The sequence below is a fragment of the Equus asinus genome, chromosome 10 (genome assembly GCF_041296235.1).
Source record: "Equus asinus isolate D_3611 breed Donkey chromosome 10, EquAss-T2T_v2, whole genome shotgun sequence".
Lineage (NCBI taxonomy): Eukaryota > Metazoa > Chordata > Mammalia > Perissodactyla > Equidae > Equus > Equus asinus.
In genome coordinates, this window is record NC_091799.1 from 100,183,211 (window position 1) to 100,200,151 (window position 16,941).

The window sequence follows — 16,941 nt, forward strand, 5'->3', positions numbered from 1 at the left end:
GCTCCACTTCGGCGGCCCAGGGTTTCACAGGTTTGGATCCTAGGTGCGGACCTGGCACCACTTGTCAAACCGTGCTGAGGTGGTGTCCCACATGCCACAACCAGAGGGACCTACAGGTAGAGTATGCAACCGGGTACTGGAGGGCTTCGGGCAGAAGAAGAAAAAGAAAGGTTGGCGACAGATGTTAGCTAAAGTGCCAATCTAAACAAAAAAAGAATTACAGGTGATTCTTACGTGTTTTGGCTTGTCTGCTTTTCAACAATGAACGTGTAATGCTGTGGCCCTGTATTTCATCCCCTCAGCTTTGGTGACAGTGTGGGCGAGCTCAGTATGATTTAAGATGTTAAAAATGGCAATAGCTTTACATGGGCCTTACATTTTTAATACTTGGGGTCCCATAGGGGCCAGGAGCTTTGCATTGGCTCTGGGATCTCACCTGGTAGAAGCGGCCAGAAGCCATGGTCTCCGGGAGGACTCTGGAAGGGGTCCCCTCAGCCTGCAGGACGGGGAGGGTCCTTGGCTGGAGTCTCCGTGTTCATCCAGCGTGACCCTGCTTCTTTCCTGTTTCAGAGAAGCACCCGTGTCCATAATCTCTTAAAGCCGAAACTGCTGGGCTTGCCCACAGTCACAATTTGATGATGAGCCAAAAACAAAAACAAAGAGCAAGTGCTTTTCGGCGACTCGCCTGCTGTTTGCTACAGCCTCTTTTCCTCTCTCGCTCTTGTCTGAAGTCACCTCAGGAGACGGGGGCCTCCACCGTGTCCTGTGCCCAGTAACACGGGAAGAGGTGTGCTTCCCGCTTCCCCCTCCTCCTCAGGGTCGCTTTGTTCCACTCCCTGAAGCCAGCCTCGTCCGCATTCACGGTGCCCACTGTGTCCCCATCCTGCAAGTTGTTCTGTTGACCCATCTTTTTCCTTTTTGTTTTCCAGTCCGCCCAAACCGACCGTGTTCATCTCTGGTGTTATCGCCCGGGTAAGAGCCATGTCATCACAACGTGGCCTCAGCGTGCACTCTCTTGCTTCCTTCTGTCTTTGTTAATCCCATTCATCCAGTCCGGGCTCTGGTGGCTGAGTTGTCTCATGTCCATGGAGTGTGTGTCTTCCTTAGGCGTGTATGAAACCGTGTCAACAGGGGGCGCATGCGTGAGCTGGAACGCCTCCTCTCCTCCTGCCTCACCCACCCCCTTCTCCTATATTCAGCCAGGTGTCAGCCAGCCACCCACCGGCCAAGTGTTTCTCGGTGACCTGTGAGTGGAGAATGTTTTTACACTTTTAAATGGTTGAAAAAATCAAAATAAGAATTATATATCATGACGTGAAAATTATATGAAAGTCAGATTTCGGTGTCCATAGATGAAGTTTTCGTGGCATGTGGCCACGCCCATTCATGTGTGTATCATCTGTGGCCACTTTCACGTGATAGTGGCGGAGCTGAACAGTTGAGGCAGAGAGTAGAACCCACAAAGCTTAAAATATTTACTATCTGGCCCATTACAGAAAATGTGCGCTGACCCCTAAAGTCAGGTCACACCCTTTATGTTTCAGCAGCCCCCTCTTCTGGGGAGACCCAATAGTTCATTTTAACCACAGACCTCCCACCAGCAAACTCCCCTTTTGGGGATGACACACGGATACCAGCCATACTTCTGTGGCTCACAGTACATTTGAGCCCTTAGCATGCGACGTGTAAAGGAAATGCCATTGTTGGGGACAGCTCACCACAGCCATCCAGAGACCCTCAGACAGACGGGTGGCACATCTACTACATGTAAGGAAATGAAATGCCCACACAGGTCCCAGGTCACCCAACGCCGGTTGGCTCAGCATGAGCGTGCCGCGTCTCCAGCCTGCCAGTGGAGGCTGGTCCCTAGCCCCCGCCACATGTGCGGTGTCAGCACGAGAAGGCAGTCCCTCCCTGGAAAACAGCCAGGTGGCTTCTCTGAGACTCTGGGTTGACTCCGGCTCTGTCTCACGGCTGTTGGCCCTGCCCTATGCCTTTCCTTCCCGACTGGGGTCCCGGGCCCAACTCACCACTGTGGTGGCAAATCTGAATTTAAGACCCTGCATTTGATCCTGTGTTGCCCCCAGCTCAAAAGATCACAAGAAAACTTCTAGCCTAAGAAAGCCACCAACACAGTTAGTGCCCAGGGAATCTTATGGTGACCTGATCTCATGGTCACCTGAAGGCAGAGACAGCGAGCATTCTTCCCTTCCGGGTGGTACGTGGGCCTCAGTGCCTGCTTCTGCTCCCCAGAGAGCTCCAGGACCCCTCCAGGCCCAGGAGACAGGCTTCCACCGGCCGAGAGACTCCCCATCCCACCCTTACCCTGCAAGGAAGCTGGCGGACGCTGGGTTGGGGCCTTGCTCGTGCACTAGCCCAGCTGTCCCCTGTGCTGAGCCAGTGCCTTCTGTGTCTCCTGACAGGGCGACAAAGACTTCCCCCCGGCGGCCGCCCAGGTGGCTCACCAGAAGCCCCACGCCTCCATAGACAAGCACACTTCGCCAAGAACCCAGCACATCCAGCAGCCTCGCAAGTGACCGGCGAGGACACAGCACCCTCACCAGCCGCGCCTCGGTGCCCCGACCTTTGGTGTTTCCCCGGCAAGAGAACTGGCATTGTCTTCAAAATCCTGCTCCACTGGGAAATCTAAGACAAAGCAAAGCGCCCCTTCCTTTGCCTTAAATTTCCATCTCTAAAACTAGAAACAGATCAGACCCCAAACTTTGTTTTGTGGGAGTCCTGGCTGGTGCCTTATGAGGATCATTGTGCCCCAAAAGTGTCATTAGCAGAACGGGCCACACCCTGAGTAAAATGAACTTGTTCAGAATTTAGCTTTAGTTCCATTTCAGCCATGGCCCAAGTCCCTCCCCGTGGCCTTAAAAGCCAGAGGGCACAGACGTGGGAGGATAAGAGGAAGGTCAGAAAGGCGCCATGGACTCATGCTTCTTAGTAACAGGACAACAAAGTCTTAGCACCTAGGGGAGGGTAAGAAGGGCAGGTGTGCATTACAGGGCAGGTGTCAGAGGCGGAGCAGGGGAGACTCGAAACAAACAGCTACGCTGAGCCTGCCTCCGTCCCTCTGGGATGAGGGCTCACTGCCCAGGGCGACCCCAGCGCTCCCAGGAAAGCCAAGGAAAAGCGCGCATCTTTGAAATGGCCCTTTTGTTCCAGGAGTCGTTGTGCTGAAAAATTAGAATGTAGGTAGTTTTCCCAAAGTGGGTACTTCTGGAATGGGTCCCACGTCCCGCCCTGCCTAACCATCCACACAGGCTCCGCTTGGAAAACCGAGGCCATCCTACATTTTTTCAGTAATTGCCTCTAGAGCTGCCTTTGAGTTCTGGAAGTGATCACTGACCAGGCAGAGGAATTAGACGTATAGCCAATTCTGGAACAGCAGAGTGAAAGCATTGAATCCCGGAGAGACCAGATGAAAACCTGCCCTTTATTTCCCTAGGGAACAGTAGAAACACCACATTCCATTTGAGCTAGAAAAGCCTGTTTGTCAATCAGTCAGACTGTCCAGATTCCTCTGCCCGAGAGCCATTTGCCTGGGCCCGTGTCCTCTCAGGCACGTCATATCATTCTCCCCTTTCTGCACGCACTTCCGGCCCAGAGCCGCCCTGGGCTGCTTGCTGGCTCCCAGCTCTGTAGTGCCTGCTTTCCTGAAGAGCCGGAGGGCTCGTGGACTCAGATGCTAACTTCTTCCGGAGCAGATGCTTTTGGAAAAGATGGGCCCCAGCTGTCTGCTTACCAGCAGCGGCCTTTGCTGCCGGTCAGCAGTGGTGCCAGGAGCAGCCTGCCCCCCACCAGCCTTTTGATGCCGTTATCAAATCCACGTCTGCCCAATGGTAAGAGTGGCACAGACCTAGTCAGACCCACCTCTGGCTCTTCCCTAAGGGAGAAGCGCACACTGCTTCGAGTTCTAGGGCAACGTTTGGTTTCCCATCTCACCGACTCGCGGAAGCCAGGTCTAACGCTCAAGGTGCCGTGTTGTCACATCTGGTATTTCTTAATTGCTGAGATGGTGTTGTAAACTGAGGCTGCTTTTAGCAATGCAGACTGGGTGGGCCGCGCTGCCGTGGGCCCACCGAGCAAGCAGACTCCTCCTGGAGCCGGCCCCTGAGGAGAGACGTGCAGAGCAGGCAGCGCTAGGGCTGACCTGTGCAGACCCTTGTGCCCTTCACTGCAGAAATTCAGACGCATCCTTGATACTTCCCAGCTCTGGGCCAGGAGCACCATGCTGTTCCCCAGGGTCACTGTTCATGTGCTGTGAGCTACGTCTGGCGTGTGTCTGTGGGCTCGAGATCGTTGGAAGCAAAATGTTTTCCTGAATGAGTTTATCGATTGTCAACTTCAAGAGTAATAACGATTATAATAAAGCTCCTGCCTTTCTTCTCATGGTTTGTTTTTTCTTTTCTTTCAGAGATTTTTCTTTTACATTTCACCAGGCTTGCCAGATGGTTTCTGTAGGAACAGGCATGCGCATACCTGATGGGTGTTTTCACAAATTGTTTCCCACACACAAAGTCAAACTACTGGACCCCGGGCCTCTCAAGTCTAATCATCTACTTTAAAATGTCATACAATGGAAAGTCTTGAGACAGTTGATTAAAGCGTCCTGCTTGGGCCTGGCAGCTGGCCCGGTGCTAGGCAGGCCCTTTGGGGACAGACTTAAGAAGGAATTAGTAGTAGGAGGCCCAGGGGTGGCTGTGAGCGGCTTTTGCTGAACAAGACATATTCACCTTTATCCAAAGGTCTCCTGTAACGCTTATGAGAAAATAATCACAACTATTAAACCTCGAGACCCAGGGCCTCACTGGTCCAGGGCGGACTGGGCTGCAGCCCACGGCCCTGAACCTGGGTGTGGCAGTCATGGCCAGTCTGCACCTGCAGCCCTGGCCTGTCCTCAGCCCTTAGCGTCTCCTCTGGGCGCTGCTATTTGTATTCATGCCTTTGTCTCCCTGACTAACTTGAGGATCGAATGAGGGTCTTACTCATTTAGTATCACAGGGCGGACAGTCATTCTTAGAAGTAAATGTTGGAGGACAGAAATGCCAAACACACAACAAACAGGTAACGGAATTGCCCCCAAGGGCTTTCCGAATTATTAGGATCATTGTCACCTAACGTTCGTTTCCTTTTACTGCTGTAACAAAGTCCTGCAGGCTGGCTGGCTTTGCACAGTGGGACTGTGTTACTCCAGGGTTCTGGAGTCTGGAGGGTCGCAGTCCAGGTGCGGGCAGGGCCCCGCTCCCTCAGGAGGCTCCAGGGGGATCACTCACTGCCTCTGCCAGCGCCGGGTGCTGCTGGCCGTGCTCGGGGTTCTCCAGCTTGTTGCAGCATAAGTCCAGTCTCTGCCACTGTGTCACAGGGACATCTTCCCTGTGTGTGTGTCTGTGTCCAAACTTCCCTTCTAAGGACACCAGTCATCAGATTAAGGCTCATCCTAATCCAGTATGATCTCCTCTTAACGAATTAGATCTGCAAAGACCCTATTTCCAAATAAGGTCACATTCGCAGGTACTGGGGAGTAGGACTTGAGCATATCTTTTAGGGGACACTGTTCAACCCAGGACATCAACCATATGCTGAAAAGGCAGAAGCCTTATGCCCAGCTCACACCAGGTGAATAACTCTTCATCTGATAAATTGCTTTTCTGAATAAACTTTGCCGTGAGAACGCTTCACCCGCCGCAGATTTCCTAACAGCGTTGCTGGCTGCAGAGCCACGAGAGACTGGCTGCCGGAAGCAGGGGAGGAGAGCAGAGGTGCAAAGGGGCGGGCACCTTGGGGCTGCAAGCTGTCTGCCCCCTGGGTCCAGTAGCTTCTGAGACTCAGCTCTCAACTGCACGTGTCCTGAGTTCAAAATCAGTGTTTGTAGATCCCCTTTCTTGTTTTCTGTAAGGGAGTATTCCATCAGCGGGAGTTGTCCCAGTTTACAGATGGGAAGACTGAAGCTCAGTGCCCCGTGTCACAGGTAGCGTGACATTTGTCCAAACAAGATATGCAAATGGCCAATAAGCTATGAAAAGATGCTCGACATTATTAGTCTCCAGAGAAATGCAAATCAAAACCACAGCGTGATACCACATCACACCCAGTGAGATGGCCAGAATCAAAAAGTCAAATAAGAACAAGTGTTGGGTAGGATGTGGAGAACTCAGAACCCTCGTGCGGCACTATTGAGAATATAAAATAATGCAGCCACTTGGGAAAACAGGCAGGTCCTCAAACAATTAAACACAGAGTCACCACATGTCCCAGCAATTCTATTCCTAGGTATATATCCAAGAGAAATGAAAACGGGCATCTACACAAATACTTGTACACAAATGTCCATCGCAGCATTATTTATAATAGCCAAAAGTTGGAAACAACCCAAATGTCCACCAACTGAGAATGGATAAACAAAATGTGGTATATTGCTACCATGGAGTATTGTTCAGCCAGGAAAGGAATGAAGCACTGACACGAGGTACAACATGGCTGAACCTTGAAAACATTATGCTCAGTGAAAGAAGGCAGCCACAAAAGATCACGTACTCTGATTCCATGCCTATGAAATGTCCAGAATAGGGAAATAGAGAGACAGTGGCTGCTTAGGGCTGGTGGGGGCAAGGCGGATAGGGGGTTGATTGCTAAAGGGAACAGGGTTTCCTGGTGAGATGAAGAAAATGTGCTAAAATCAACTGGGGGATGCTTGCACGTAACTGTGAATATGCTGAAAACCGTGGAATTTTACATTTTAAATGGGTGAGTTGTGTGGTGCGAGAATTGTATGTCTATAAAGTTTTTTTTTTAAGACAGTATTAGCAAGTGGCAGAGCAGAGGCTTGTATCCAGATCATTCTGACTCCAGAGGCATCGTCTCCACAGCGTCTGGCCTTGCTCTGTCCGCTGTGGTCGTGGGACTAGAGAACAGAAACCCCACGCAGGAAAAATTGCCACCAAGATCCGATCAAGAACATGGTTTGGATGCAAAGGGCAAGAGAGTCGAGTGATGCTGCGATTGCAAGCCTGGATGCCCAGCATGATGGGGAAGGTGCCAACGAAAAGAAGCATGGACGGAGGGAGAGTTAGCGTGGGAGGCAAGAGACCATCGGGACCAAGACTGATGTCCCATGTGGTCTCCAAGAAAAGCTGCTGAGCAGGTCTTTGATAAGGTGAGACCAGTGTGGAGAGGTGCCAGGGCGGAGGGGCAAGCTGGATCCACCTGCTGGGGGTGACAATGACAGCTGGGGCTCAGTAAGGGAGAGAGTGTGGGGACCAGACCGTTGGGGGATACACTGAAGATGGGAGCACAGAGGTGCCAGGCAGAGGAAGAGAAGCAAGCCAGAGGGCACATGGTCATGGATTCTGGAGAGTTCTGCAGACGGGACACAGAGGCCGAGGATCAAGGAGCTACATCAGGAGACAACAGGGTTCCATCTCCCTTGGTGACCCACGACCAGGGATGTGTGATAAGTGGAAAGACAGAAGCCAGATTTCACAGGAATCAGAACGGAGAAGCTTGGAATAAACCCTAGCTAGAAAGAGAAAGTAGGTTTGAAGAAGAAAGAGGTTTTTTCAGCATGAGCTAAACAGAGACTTGAACATGCTGTGGAGAAAAGCCCAAAGTGACTGAGTACCTAGGAAAAGAAAGACATGTTAACTGATGGCAAAGGTGCTGGAGTGCAGGAATGGTGGCATCAGGGGCCAGAGCAGGGAGCTCACCCTCAGGAAAGAGATGGGAGGGAAGGAACAGAAGTAGATATGGACCCAGGATGGTCACGTTGGGGTTGGGAGGACAGCTGTGGCCCTCACTGGAGGTGCACGTCCTCATCTTTCAGTAAAACGTGGCAAAGGGGTTGTCTGCAAAATAGGGCAATGACAAGCTGGTGCTGTTTGATACACGGGGCCAATTAAAGGTGATTAAAATGGTTGCTGAGCCACAGCAGAAAGAATGAGTTGCGATATGGGGGAGAGAAAGTAGCTGGGTCTGTAGTGGAATTGATCCATCCTGTCGTGGGGCTTCCTCCAGCCACCGTCAGGAGGAACTGGAGAAAGCAGAGGCTGCCCAGCGCTCAAGCTACATGGGCAGCGTGGCCCAGTGCAAGGACAAGGACAGGATCCAGGGTGCTTCCTACACACGGAGCTAGCCAAGCAGGGGGTCCAACCAGGGAATAGTGCTGGTCAGTTAACACCGAGTGTGTCGTGTGCCAGATCTTTGTTACTGTGCAAAGTGCTCTCCGTGCACCATCTACCAGAATCCTCCCAAAGACCCCGGGAGGTGGACCACTGTGTCATCACCCTTATTTACAAGGCAGGGAACGGAGGCTTGGAAGAGCTGGGACTTGAATTCAGGCGGTTTTACTGCAGAGCTGTAAATTCAGTTACCACACAAACCCAACCAATTACCAAAGCGCACTTGCCTGCTAGCCCAGAAGAGTGGATGGCGTGGAGGGGGCACCTTGGGGGTCCTTGGGAGGCAAGAGGGACTGGAGTCAGAGAAATTCAGGATGCCAGTCAGCGGGATAGCAAAGATCCAAGTGAGGAAAGTCCAGGAACGAGAAGGCCTGGAAGGGTCGGTTTGGATGCTGAAACCCCAAGGATTATGACTTGGATGCTGAAATCCCGGGGGAAGCAGGGAATTCTGTGGGTTGATAGGTGACGGCAATTTAAATAGGGAAAGGGTGCATTTAAGCTGAAGGCATGTGATGAGGGCACAGGGAAAGAAGGTCTGTGATGAGGGCAAATGCGAATCTCAAACCCCCGCAGGGACAAGAAGCTCTGCCAGCTGCCACCCTTTGAAAAGGAAGGGCTGATGGAGACCTGCCTGTCCTGTGCAGTAAGCTGTAAGGAAGGCGGGGTCTTGAGCAGACACTCCCAGACATGCCCAGGAACGGTCCAGGTGAGGGGAGTTGGAGGAAGGGCACGAGGCGATGGGCATTGCACTGGGCCAGCTCACACCTGTGGGTTCCAACCTCACCCCTGCTGGGGTCAGAAGCTCCTCAGTTAGCATCTCTGGACCTCAGTTCTCCACCCATCAAATCGGGCCATTATGTACACAAAGAGTTTTGTAAGGATGAAAAGAAATCATGTATATTGACTTCCTGGCTAATAGAGATACTAATATCAGTAGAGCAGGGCTTCCACCATGGGCTAGTGGCGCTGGCGGGGTGCAGAGGTTTTCAATTGACAAGGAGAGAAGATTCCAGAAAGGGATGTTGGATCAATGCCAATCAAGGCTGTGTTCAGGAAGAGCAGGGCAGTAGAGAAGAGGCCGGAGGCCAGGTTAGTGATCAGTGGAGCAGGGATGGGCACAACTGAGGATCCTGAGGACCCTCAGGGCCAAGTGTGACCCAGAAGTCGTCAAGGCTCATTTTTTCCTGCATCCTGTGCACCGAGGTCTCTGTTGGGGCTCATGTCACACCTGTGCAGAGCTCAGCCCCTTGAATGGTTTCCCCAGGAAATCCCCTCATAACTTTTACAAGTGCTGTTGGATTGATTCAAGACTTGAGAGGTTATGGAGAGGGGCTCGTCGTCTTCCTATGACACCACCTCATCCGACTGCCACCCATGGAACCCAGAGGCCTGTGCTGTGTCACCACCAAGTAGGGAACCTTCCAGAACTTCCCTGATGGGACGGTGTTACAGTAGTGAACACTCAGTCCATGTGAATGTATCATCCTTATTGTGGTTGTCTTAGTTTGTGACGCTGGACTAGAGATGCCATGAGCTTCACCCAATTAAAGCCAATTCCAGGAGGAGGCTGAGGAACAGGTGCAAAGGAAAACAGGCCAAGATGAGCCTTTCGAGCACTACAATCTCAAATGCTGACTCTCCTGTGCACACAAGCACAGACCCAAACTGAAACAGTACTGCTCCCCATACTCAGTCCTGGCTCTTTCACAAGCTAGGTGTGGGCGCACTGAGCCAATGTGCGCACAAGGGAGCGAGGCTGCAGGGGGTGACAGGCCCACAGCTTCAACTAGATCTGGCCATGGAGACCGTGGAATGACCACCAGCAAGGTGGAGGGCACAGCCTGGCCAGATGGGCACCACACTCAAACACCCTGAGAAAGGGCAGGGCTGTGAGCAGGGCCTGGGAGGGAGAGGGGAAATATGGCCAGACCCAGCAGGTTTTTTAATTAATTAATTATTTTTAAAACATCTGCCTCCTGCCTCGCCGGCCTGTAGTGTTCTGCCATTCTGCAGCTTTTTCTGACTTCACAGCTGCCGTGCTCGTTAAATGCTTCTCTTTACAAACCCAAAGTAATTTTTTTTTCCCCAAGACTCTACATCCTGTTGGCCTCTGCAATATCAAAACAAAAACAAAACGAAAACGAGGCATTGTGTAACCCTCCCAGGAGGCATCCACAGCCATGTGCTCCTGAAGAACAGAGGGAGGAGTGAGTGGGTGGTGGCGGTTAACCATGAAACTTTGAGTTCTTGAAATTTCCTCAGTAGTTGTAGTAGCTGGGGTTCTCCGGAGAAACAGAACCAATAGGATGTGGATGGATGGATGGATGGATAGATAGATAGGTTTGTTTTAAGGTATTGGCTCCTGTGATCATGGAGGCTGGCAAGTCCAAAATCTACAGGATGGGCCAGCAGGCTAGAGAGCCAGGGAACAGCCAATGTTGCAGTTCAAGTGTAAAGGCAGCCTGCTGGGGGAATTCCCTTCTGGCTCGGAGGAGGTAGTCTTTGTTCCATTAATACCAACAACTGATTGGATGAGGCCCACCCACATTATGGAGGGCACTCTGCTTCACTCAAAGCCCACTGATTCAAATATAAATCCCAACCAAAAACACCCTCAGAGAAACACCCAGAACAATGTTTGACCAGGTATCTGGGCACCGTGGCCCAGCCAAGTTGACATAAAATGAACCTACACACGAGTTCTTTGCAGCTCATTTTTCTTGAGGTCCTTGGAGCATCCAGGATCTGTTTTCACTTTGACCACATTGAAGCATCTGCCTGTCTTCACAACATTCTGTCTAACATTTAACTCGCTCTTCCCAACAGCCTTGCTAACATTCAATTAAGGGCATTCATGACAAGAGAAGATAATTTTTCCCTCCTCCCCTCCTTTAATCTTAAATATTATTATAAATCCAACTGTCGTGATTTCAAAAAAAATCCAATTTGTCAACTGGAAAAGATCCAACATGATCTGATATAATAAACTGATATAATCTGGAGGATCTGGGACTCCACCCAGAAACCCTGAATGAGCTTTTTGATTACATTGCAGCATTGTCGTTCTGTGCTGCCGAGGGTCACCTAAAAGAGAGTTCAACGTTTTATAGCACAAGGGCTCAGTTTCTGCGCAAATTACCAGAAACCCACTTGTGTCATTCTTTAAATAGAGATGCACTGAGAACACGGAGTGTGCTTAGAGGACTAATAACGATCTTCATTATCTCTGTGGCGTGGTTTTCACTGGGGGGTGGTGTCACCCCCTAGAGAATGTCTGGAGACATCTTTGTTTGTCACATCTGGAGATGGGGGGATGCTAGTAGTAGCTTCTGGTAGGTAGAGACCAGAGATGCTGCTAAAATCCTGCAAGGCACGGAACAGCATCCAGACCAAAATGTCATCAGTGCCGAGGTTGGGAAACCCTAATAGTCCTGTTCTAGAAGTCCATGATTCATAATAATGCAACTAAACAATTAAAAGTAAATTGCCCTCATCCTGGAACCTTGAAAAAACTAATGTGTGTGTTTCAGTGACAAAGGCACGTTTGGTGGAAGCAACTAAAGAAGCTTGAGCTTGTGTGTGCTTTTCAGTCCCAGAAGCAGAAAAGAGCAAATTGCTATGATGCAGATTTGCTCCTGAAGGCAATGGAAAATTTTAGATAAAGCGAGCCTTTTCCTTCAGGGAGAGTGCCCAACGGTTCTACAGCAGCGTGGTTGTTTTCTCAGTCACCGATACAAAGAACAGCAAAGATAAATGTCCCTTGGTGACTTCCCCAGCACACTCACCTACGACAGACAGGACAAACACAGGGGCTTTTGGTTCAGCTACTAAAACATTCTCAAAAGAAGGTCTAGAAACTCCATTTTAAACGATTACAGGGTATTTTCCAAAATGGACCATGTGTGTCAGGCTGGTTAACCTCAGAGTTATCAGTACACGTGGCAGAGGAGTGACATGGAAGAGGAAAGTGAGCATCTCTCCGCAGAGTGAGCAGCTAAGCGTGCTGTGGAGGGAAGGAAACTTGTATAGGTAAAGACCTCCTTCAGGCCAGGCACTTCGCCTCGTCTTGATTCCCTGTCTCCTAGTCCAGTTCCCCCACCCACACCCCGGCAGCCCCTCCACAAATCCTTGTTGTTATCACAGAAGGAGGACTCAGGGTAGCTGTACACTCCTGAGGGACGTAGCTATTTCTTACCCCTGGAGCTCACCCTTGACTCCGTACGACCCAGATTACAGACTTGGAATGCTGACATCCTTTGGACCCCTCAGATACTGAAGATGGTCCATGAGTTGGTTCTACTTTTAGCTGGAGCAGGCACAACTAGATTACATCACAAGGTATTTAAGAAACAAATTTCGGAGCACGAGATGGAACAAAAGTTTGCAAAAGTCGCGTGCTTTATCACAAAATTCTCTTCTTTCGGTGCCACCAGTGCCTCCGCCTCTGTAAATCAGTTGGCTAGAAACTTTCAGGTTTAGTCACTCCCAAAACCACTACTTGTCAGTTTGCCGTCGCTACAGGGGAAAGCCTGTGTGACTATGGAAGTCATTCGGTGTAAATGAGCCACACCTTCAGTTAGGTTAAGACTCATCCTACTTCCAGTCACCCAAATTCACAAACATCAGAGGTTGTATCCTACAAGGCTGTTAAGGTGTCCCCGAATCTTCTCAATGCATCTGCAAACTGGAAACAAGAGCCCCCTGGATGAGCATCCATCCTCACCTAATGGGACCAGTGTGAGAAACCCACATCCTACAAGTGCCACCTCTCAGACAAGTGGAAATGGGGCCTAAGAAGGTAGATTTTAGGAGTAGAAAGGATCTCTGAACAAAAACAACGATAACTAAAAAAAATAAAACCCACAAAAATAAAGCCTAAGAAACAGTGTTTGGGGTAACCATAACTCAGATTTCCATAAAGCATAATAAGGAAACCTCCTCAAATTATGTATAGTGTCACATCATAGATATTGAACAGCCCTAAGATGATGCTAAGCCCATCGTGTCAGTTAAAATAAGGCATGAAGTCAAATATTTATTGTTTGGGATTCGCAACTAAAGTTTTTTTCATGCCTTAATACTAATTTTTTCAACTTAGTAGGTCAAATTATTTAACCATCTTCATAGAAGCTCTTAGCATTTCAAAAGGATCCCCAAATAAAGTTATCCTAGGAAACAAAAACGAAAACAAGAGATTATTATTTTGCAGGCACAAAACTACTGCAATGCCTAAGAAAGAGAACAAGCATTAGTTTGATAAACAAGTATTTTCTTCAAGGACAATTAGAGAACCTGAACATAATCAGACAATGATAAATGGGCATTTATTAATTAGTACTTTGTTTAAACTATATAAACATTGAACCAGAGTTACACCATTTTTCATGAATCACAAAGGCATCTAAGTAGACAGATTTCCCATAGGAGGAGATTTTGGGCCTAAATCATCATCATCTTCATCATCGCCATTACCATCGTCATCATCATCATCACTATCATCATTATCATCATCATTGCTATCACCACCATTATCACTACCACCACCACCACCATCATCACCCTCGTCACCACCACTATCATCATGACCATTACTATCACCACCACCACCACCACCATCACCACCATCATCATCCTCCTCCTCACATTTATTGACCACTTACTATGTGCCAGGAGCACAGAGCAACTCTCCTTGTAGACTTTATTATTGCTATTACACAGATGAGGAAACTGAGGCTTAGTGTAGTAAAGTAACTTAATTCACATAGCTAATGGGTGACAAAGCTAAGATCAATCTGACACGAAGTTCTATGCTTTCCACTACCAATCTTTAAAGAGTAGAGCCCTCCGCTGTCATTTCCACACTTGATTCACCTCCATCCATCTAATTCCCATTCCCACCTTCTGACAACCCACGACACATCTAATGTCCTTTGTGCCCCCACAGAAGAGCTCAGATGTTCCTCTGCCTACATGGTTCCTGTCAACCAGAAGAAGTCATTCCAGGTGGCAGTAGGGCCCCAAGAGGGGGAGGAACAGCTAGGTCCTCTGGTTGTCAAACATCTCAGCTGGAGCCTCAGAGATGTCTAGGCCCTGTTTGCAGGCAGGGTAACCCTAGGAGAAGTCTGAAACCCATTCCTCTGGAAGGTCTTCATTGGGCCAGATAATGAAAAGGAGGGAATCTTGAAAGACTAGATTTAACTTTCACTGCTAAGCTAAGCTCTAGACCTTGTCTCCTTCAGAACCAAACAACCCTCCTATGCACACTCTCCTGGCGCTGATCTCCAGTGGGACCTGAGCAGGGAACTGTAAGGGAAAGTCGGATGGGGAGAGCACGTCTAGATTGGCGAGGACCTCCAAAAACCACGTGGACAAGAGAGGGCCTCCTTCCTCTTGTCCCCCCAGGAGATGAGTGGGGGCAGAAAATAGAAATGAGACTGAATTCTGCTTTGCTGCAGAAATATCCTTTGCTCCCCAGTGTCCATTCCCCTCTTCTTCTTTGGAATGGACCTCCATTATAAACGTGTGGGAAATTATCCCAGTTCCTCAAGTCCATTTTTCAACTGACAGATAAGTTTGGCCACATGGCTAAGTTCTGGGGAATAGGATACAAGTGGATGGTGTCTTAGAAGAAGCTGACTCATCCAGAAGATTTGCCCATTTTTGCCCCTTACCTCTTCCTCCTGCCTGGAAAATGGGTGTGATGGCTTATAGTCCAGCAGTCAGCTTGGATCATGAGTCAGCTGAGGAAATGGAAGTCCCTTCCAAGGATGACAGAGCAGAAGGATAGAAGGAGCCTGGATCCCTGATGATGGTGGTACCACCATGTCAACCCCAGCTTGCCTCTCTGGACTTCGCTTAGAGAAACACAAACCCTTAAGTATCTAAGCCATTATTTTTTGGTCATAGCAGAAAAGTTCAGAGCACAAACTTTGGAGCTGGACACGCTGCGTTATATCTCAGCACCTCCACTCACCAGCATGGAGAGCTTCAATAGGTCACCTGACCTATCTGTATCTCAGTTTCCCCATCTATAAAATGAGGATGATAATAGTCTCTACGTTGTTATGTGCCCAGAACATAGTCTGCATAGTAAGCTTTATAAGTGTAAGCTATGATGATGGTGATAGCAATGACAACAACAATGATCGTTGTTGAGTTTTCTCTTATGTGCAGCTGACCATAATCCTACTTGATACCTACACTCACAATGGCCAAGCAGGAATGGGTTTTCTCTGGAACAAAGGAGGAGACATTACTCCTCAATCTGTTTCAGCAGCTGCTCCATAGAACCATGTGGTCAGAAAATTAGAGGCCACTTTCCAAGAAGGAGCACACCAGAGCAACAGTAAATGGCCTGTTCTGCCAACTACCAGGTTCAATTTTGCTAAGTCGGCATACAAGTTTTAGATAATTGAGGGAATCTTCAAGGCCGTGTGAGGGAAAGGAGAGAGGAGAGACCGTCCATAGACTATCAGGCAGGGATGAGGTCCCCAAGGGGAGCACAGATGCCTAATTGGGGAGAGTTGGTGAAGTTGTCCCGGTGATGCCTGATGTAACTGACCCACTTTCCACCTCCTCCGAGACCTTCAGTAAGAGCTGCATCACTGTGTTTGAAAGACAGGCTCCTGATTCTCTTTCTAGTCCTGCTATTTTCTCTGTGTCTGTTCTCACGGCATGGCCTTGGGATATGATCAGCCTAGTGTCAATGATTCCTACATGGAAATCAGTGGGCATGGTGGAATCTGTTACTATTTCAGCCCTGAAGCCAGGTGTGTAGAAAAGAATTTGGCTTTGCCCAAAAAGAGGTCTGCCATTGCCCTCATTCTGATAAGTAATCTATGTCATACCTGATAGGAGCGTCTTTGTGGATGGTGAGGGCTGGCTGCACTGGATCTTAGAGTGGGGCCAGCCAAACCCAATATCTTGGGGTGGGAGTTGGCCTACCAGAAAGACCAACCATAGAGGCTTTGGTTTACACAGTATCAGTTGCCTTGGAGGCTGAGTTCAACCCTGTGGGTGATCAATCACTCAATCAGTCAATCAAGAATGCCTATGTAATGAAGCCCCAGTAAAAACTCTGGACACTGAAGCTCAAGTGAGCACTCCTGGTTGGCAACACTCCATGAGTACTGTCCCACGTCAATGGCTAGAGGGTAATGCATCCTCAGGACAATGGAAGTGTCTTGTTTGGAACCCTCTGCTCCATGCGTCTCTTTCTTTGGCTGATTTTGATCTGTGTCCTTTCCTGGAATACATGAGTACAGTAGCTTTCAATGAGTACTGTGAGTCCTTTTAGAGAAGGATTGAACCTGAAGGTAGATATAGGAACCCCACAAACTCGCCATTGGTGTCAGAAGTGAGGGCAGTCTTGGGAACTGTGCCCTCCTACCATGCAGTTCAGCTAACTCTGGGTACCAGGGGCACCCGTAATCCTCTTGGGAGACAGGGATAAGGATCCAGGCATCAAATGGGCACATGGGCACCCTCCGCCCCATTTCTTTATGAAACTGCCTCTGGCCAAAGCCATTCTCTCAGGGGAACAGATGCTCCCTGAGGGTCAGGAAGACATCACTCTCTGTGCTTAGTCTAGCCAGAGTCCCACATTAGACCCCCTGTGCACTCTTCAGCTGGTCAGGGATGCAGGGGAACTGCAGGTCGTGGGCTGTGTCTGAGGGGTACACAGTCTGCATTTCTCGCCCTGATTTCCTGAAGCAGCCTATGTCCATACCTTCTTTAGGAGATCAGAATAATTTTTATC

General features: G+C 49.3%; 1 protein-coding gene across 1 annotated transcript in view; it reads left to right on the forward strand.

Annotated features, from left to right (window-relative positions):
- The window catches only part of DAP (death associated protein), a 65,494-nt gene extending 61,096 nt beyond the window's left edge, over window positions 1-4,398 (forward strand). Inside the window, exons 3-4 of the mRNA XM_014866751.3 lie at window positions 930-972; window positions 2,424-4,398. Coding sequence (XP_014722237.1) covers window positions 930-972; window positions 2,424-2,537 — 157 coding nt within the window. The 3' untranslated portion in view covers window positions 2,538-4,398. The remainder of the gene's footprint in view (window positions 1-929; window positions 973-2,423) is intronic.
- Window positions 4,399-16,941: the final 12,543 nt, after the last annotated feature.